Source organism: Acomys russatus, chromosome 21 (genome assembly GCF_903995435.1).
Source record: "Acomys russatus chromosome 21, mAcoRus1.1, whole genome shotgun sequence".
NCBI lineage: Eukaryota > Metazoa > Chordata > Mammalia > Rodentia > Muridae > Acomys > Acomys russatus.
Genome location: NC_067157.1, coordinates 30,452,363 through 30,455,788, shown reverse-complemented (window position 1 = coordinate 30,455,788; position 3,426 = coordinate 30,452,363). Strand labels below are relative to the sequence as shown.

The window sequence follows — 3,426 nt, the reverse complement described above, 5'->3', positions numbered from 1 at the left end:
CTGCAAACTTTAACAGCTTGCAACCTACGAGGAACAGGAAGAAGCCCCTACGTGGGTTGGGTGGATGTGTGTTGTGTCTGCCCAAGAACAGTTTTATCTCAGAATACAACATATTTTAAAGTATTTGATATGTATGTAAGTGAATAATGAAAACTGTTGGGAGTCTCATAATCTTTGTATTTATTCATTTTAGATTTATTTGTTTCATGTGTGTTTTGCCTGCATGTATATCTGTGCTTGGTGCCTGCAAAGGTCAGAAGTGGGAACTGGAGTTACAGACAGCTGTAAACCACTGCATGAGTGCTGGGAATCGAACCCAGGTCCTCTGCAAGAGGAACAAGTGCTCTTAACTCCTGAGCCATCTCTCTAGCCTCTTATTTATTTCTAATAGATAAGGAGTTATACTTAAACTTTAGTATTAGACTTTTCGCTTTAAAAAACGGCAGCAAATAGAGAAAAATATGGTCAGGCAAATTCTAGGCCCTGTTAGGAAGTGTATTTCCTCTCTGGGAGTCATGTGACTAAAGGACAATGTTTATTCCAACAGAGAGCCAACTTCAGGCAAGAGTACAACAGACTACAGAGAACAGAGGGAACCTTCTGTCAGACCTCTCGGATTACACTTTCTTTTGCTTCCTCTTGCTTGGAAGCCAGATCTCTCACTGTAGCCCAACCTGGCCCTAAACACAAGATCTTCCTGCCTACGCCTCCCAAATGTTTCACGTACATGTGTGAGACATGCCACCTGGCTAGATCCCGTCAGTTGTTTGCCTACCTACTTGTCTTTCAGTGAGTGAGTTTTAGCTAGTTTATCCTGCCCATCCCGAACTTTGCCTAGAGTGGACCCCGCCCCCTGTCTTGCCACCTGTAACTTATGGGGGTGAGGATGTTAACAAAGACCTTGCCTGATATTTGATCCTGACAGGTTCATCATATTTGTTCTGGGACTGAAGTTTACACAATAAAGAACAGTGAGAGGGTTTGGATCTGATATAAAAGGTCTGTAAATTTCTAGGGTGTGTGTGTGTGTGTGTGTGTGTGTGTGTGTTGTTTTGCATCTGAAACTGCCAGGTAAGGAAAGAGTTTGGAGTCGGGGTGATATTAAAATCTGTGCTGGAGAAGAGGAGCCCTGGACTGTGGCAGGGGGGAGTTGAGCATTGCCACCCTGGATCTCAGCTAGTTCTGGGGCACAGAGATTACAAGGACACCAGGGATGTTCAGTCGACGGAAGCGACCAGATTGCGCTGGTAGAGGAAGGATTGGATTAAAACACTGGGTGCTTGCCTCCACTTCTGCAACCTCTTAACCTCTCTCCCAGCTGCACCAGAACTGCTTGTCTCCATCCCTGGCAACATGGAGACAAATCTAATTGCTCTCCTCTCCAATTCAACAGAGGATAAGGGTAGAGTTAACAACCTCAGGAACTCCATCACCAGGGCTGATCTCTCACAGGCAAGTTTAGCTCAGGGTCTTGGTTTGGTGAACTTAGTCATCTCCGTGCGTTAGAAACAGCCTCTACGTCCTCTTCTGAGGACTTTCCAGGTTTGTACCAAGATAGGATAAATCCAGTCAGAACGTTAGGATTGGTCTTTTGGACTGAGGAAGGAACGTTAGCTACAGCCACACCAGAGGGATCAGGGAGACGGTGTCAGGAAGGAACAAGACTCTGGGTAGACCATCTTCCTCTTAAGAGCAAGACTGCATCTGCTGGATCTAAACTGAAGCCTTAGCTCTCCATGCTAGGCCAAGGGTGCGGGGATAAGCAAAGCACAGGGAGAAATTGATATGCTTTCTCTTTTCCCTCTCTTCACACTCCAGCCCCAGAATGTTGGCCCTTGCTCTCCTAGGCTTTCTCTGTGTCTCAGCTTCTGCCAATGATGGTAAGTGAGGTGCCTGGTATTGGGATCCTGGGAGGACGCCTCTTGCACGGCTTCCAGACACGGGCCTGGAAGAATAGAGATGGTGGGGAGCAACTAGGTTCCTGGGATAGATAGCTCTGCCCTCCCCCCAACTCCTTCTTTTCTCTCCCAGTTCAGGCCAAGTCCTCCTCTTACAATGGAGAATATGGAAGTGCTAGCGGACAACGGTTCTCTCATTCTTACAACCAGTTGGAAGGTCCCATCACTGCCATCCGTATTCGAGCCATTGCAAGCTACATCAGCGGGTAAGGTTCTTCAAGTTCCTGTGGTTTGGGAGGTCTATCAGGAATTCTACTAAATTGACTTCTCGTTTGCTTTGGATCACAACTCTTTAAAACAACAAGTCACAGGTAGTGCATGGTAAAAATGTTGGAGAACCTAGATTCTGGACCTGTGGTTCTCTCTCTCTCTCTCTCTCTCTCTCTCTCTCTCTCTCTCTCTCTCTCTCTCTCCTCTCTCCTCTCTCTCTCTCTCTCTCTTCTCCCCCCACCTCTCTCTCTCTCTCTCTGTTTAAAACTCCCACCTCCTCCAATATGCATTATGTTGGAAAGTCATGCAATTGGAAACTTTCAGGGGCCTCAACTTGAACAGGTTGGTTTTAAGTCCCTTCTCATTGCTTCCATTCGGTGGCCTCCCTCTTTGCCTGGGCCTCTCTTGAGATGGTTCCTTCTGTTCCTATTGTTGGCTGAAGTTCTCAGTGTGACCGTCTAGCGTTCAGATAGAGGGGGCGTAGTGTCTTCTCTGCTCCATCTTTGAGAGTCTCAGCATATAGACCAACAGGCCCTGAATTGTGATAACCCTGTTCAGGGTTTCCCTTCTCTCCTCTGCCCCCAGCCTCCAGGTACGCTATGGTAAGTCGTGGAGTGACTATGTAGGTGGCACATATGGAGACCTGGAAGAGATCTTTTTGTACCCTGGTGAATCTGTGATTCAGGTGACTGGTAAATATGACACTTATCTGAGGAAGTTGGTCTTCGTGACGAACCAAGGCCGCCACTGGTCTTTTGGAGGAGACACAGGCACAAGTTTCAATGCTGCTCCCTTGCACCCCAACACTGTACTTCGTTTCATCAGTGGCAGAGCTAGTGACTACATCTATGCCATTGGTCTGCACTGGGGTGTCGACCCTAGTAGTCACAACAGCTGCTGAACCCTCGGCTTCTTGTTTGCAAGGGCTACTGTGTGGGAACGCCCCTGTCACCAGTCCTTTCCCAAACAGCTTAATAAATGTGCATGACCAAACACAGAGTCTCATTTATCTCCTAACTCCAGCAGAAATGCGTAGCTCTTATTTCTGACTTTCTCCGGATGTTAATCTGGGAAAAGTGGGAGGATGAAGAATAGGGCTAGAACTCTGGCTGGCTTTTATCATCTTGATCGGAGGTGATAAAATGATGGCTTCAGCTATATTCAAGGCCAGCTCTCGGAGAGAGTGCTTACGCTCAGGAGCTCGGGAATGGCAGGGAAGCAGTGTGTAACCCTTTCCCAAACACAGATGTCTCGCCCT

General features: G+C 47.4%; 1 protein-coding gene across 1 annotated transcript; it reads left to right on the top strand.

Annotated features, from left to right (window-relative positions):
• The first annotated feature begins 1,048 nt into the window (after positions 1-1,048).
• On the top strand, positions 1,049-3,152 carry LOC127205305 (zymogen granule membrane protein 16-like). The gene is made up of 4 exons (XM_051164542.1): positions 1,049-1,071; positions 1,819-1,880; positions 2,032-2,164; positions 2,754-3,152. Exons 2-4 carry the CDS (start codon positions 1,826-1,828, stop codon positions 3,067-3,069), a joined length of 504 nt encoding a protein of 167 aa, XP_051020499.1. The 5' UTR covers positions 1,049-1,071; positions 1,819-1,825; the 3' UTR covers positions 3,070-3,152.
• The last annotated feature ends 274 nt before the right edge of the window (positions 3,153-3,426 follow it).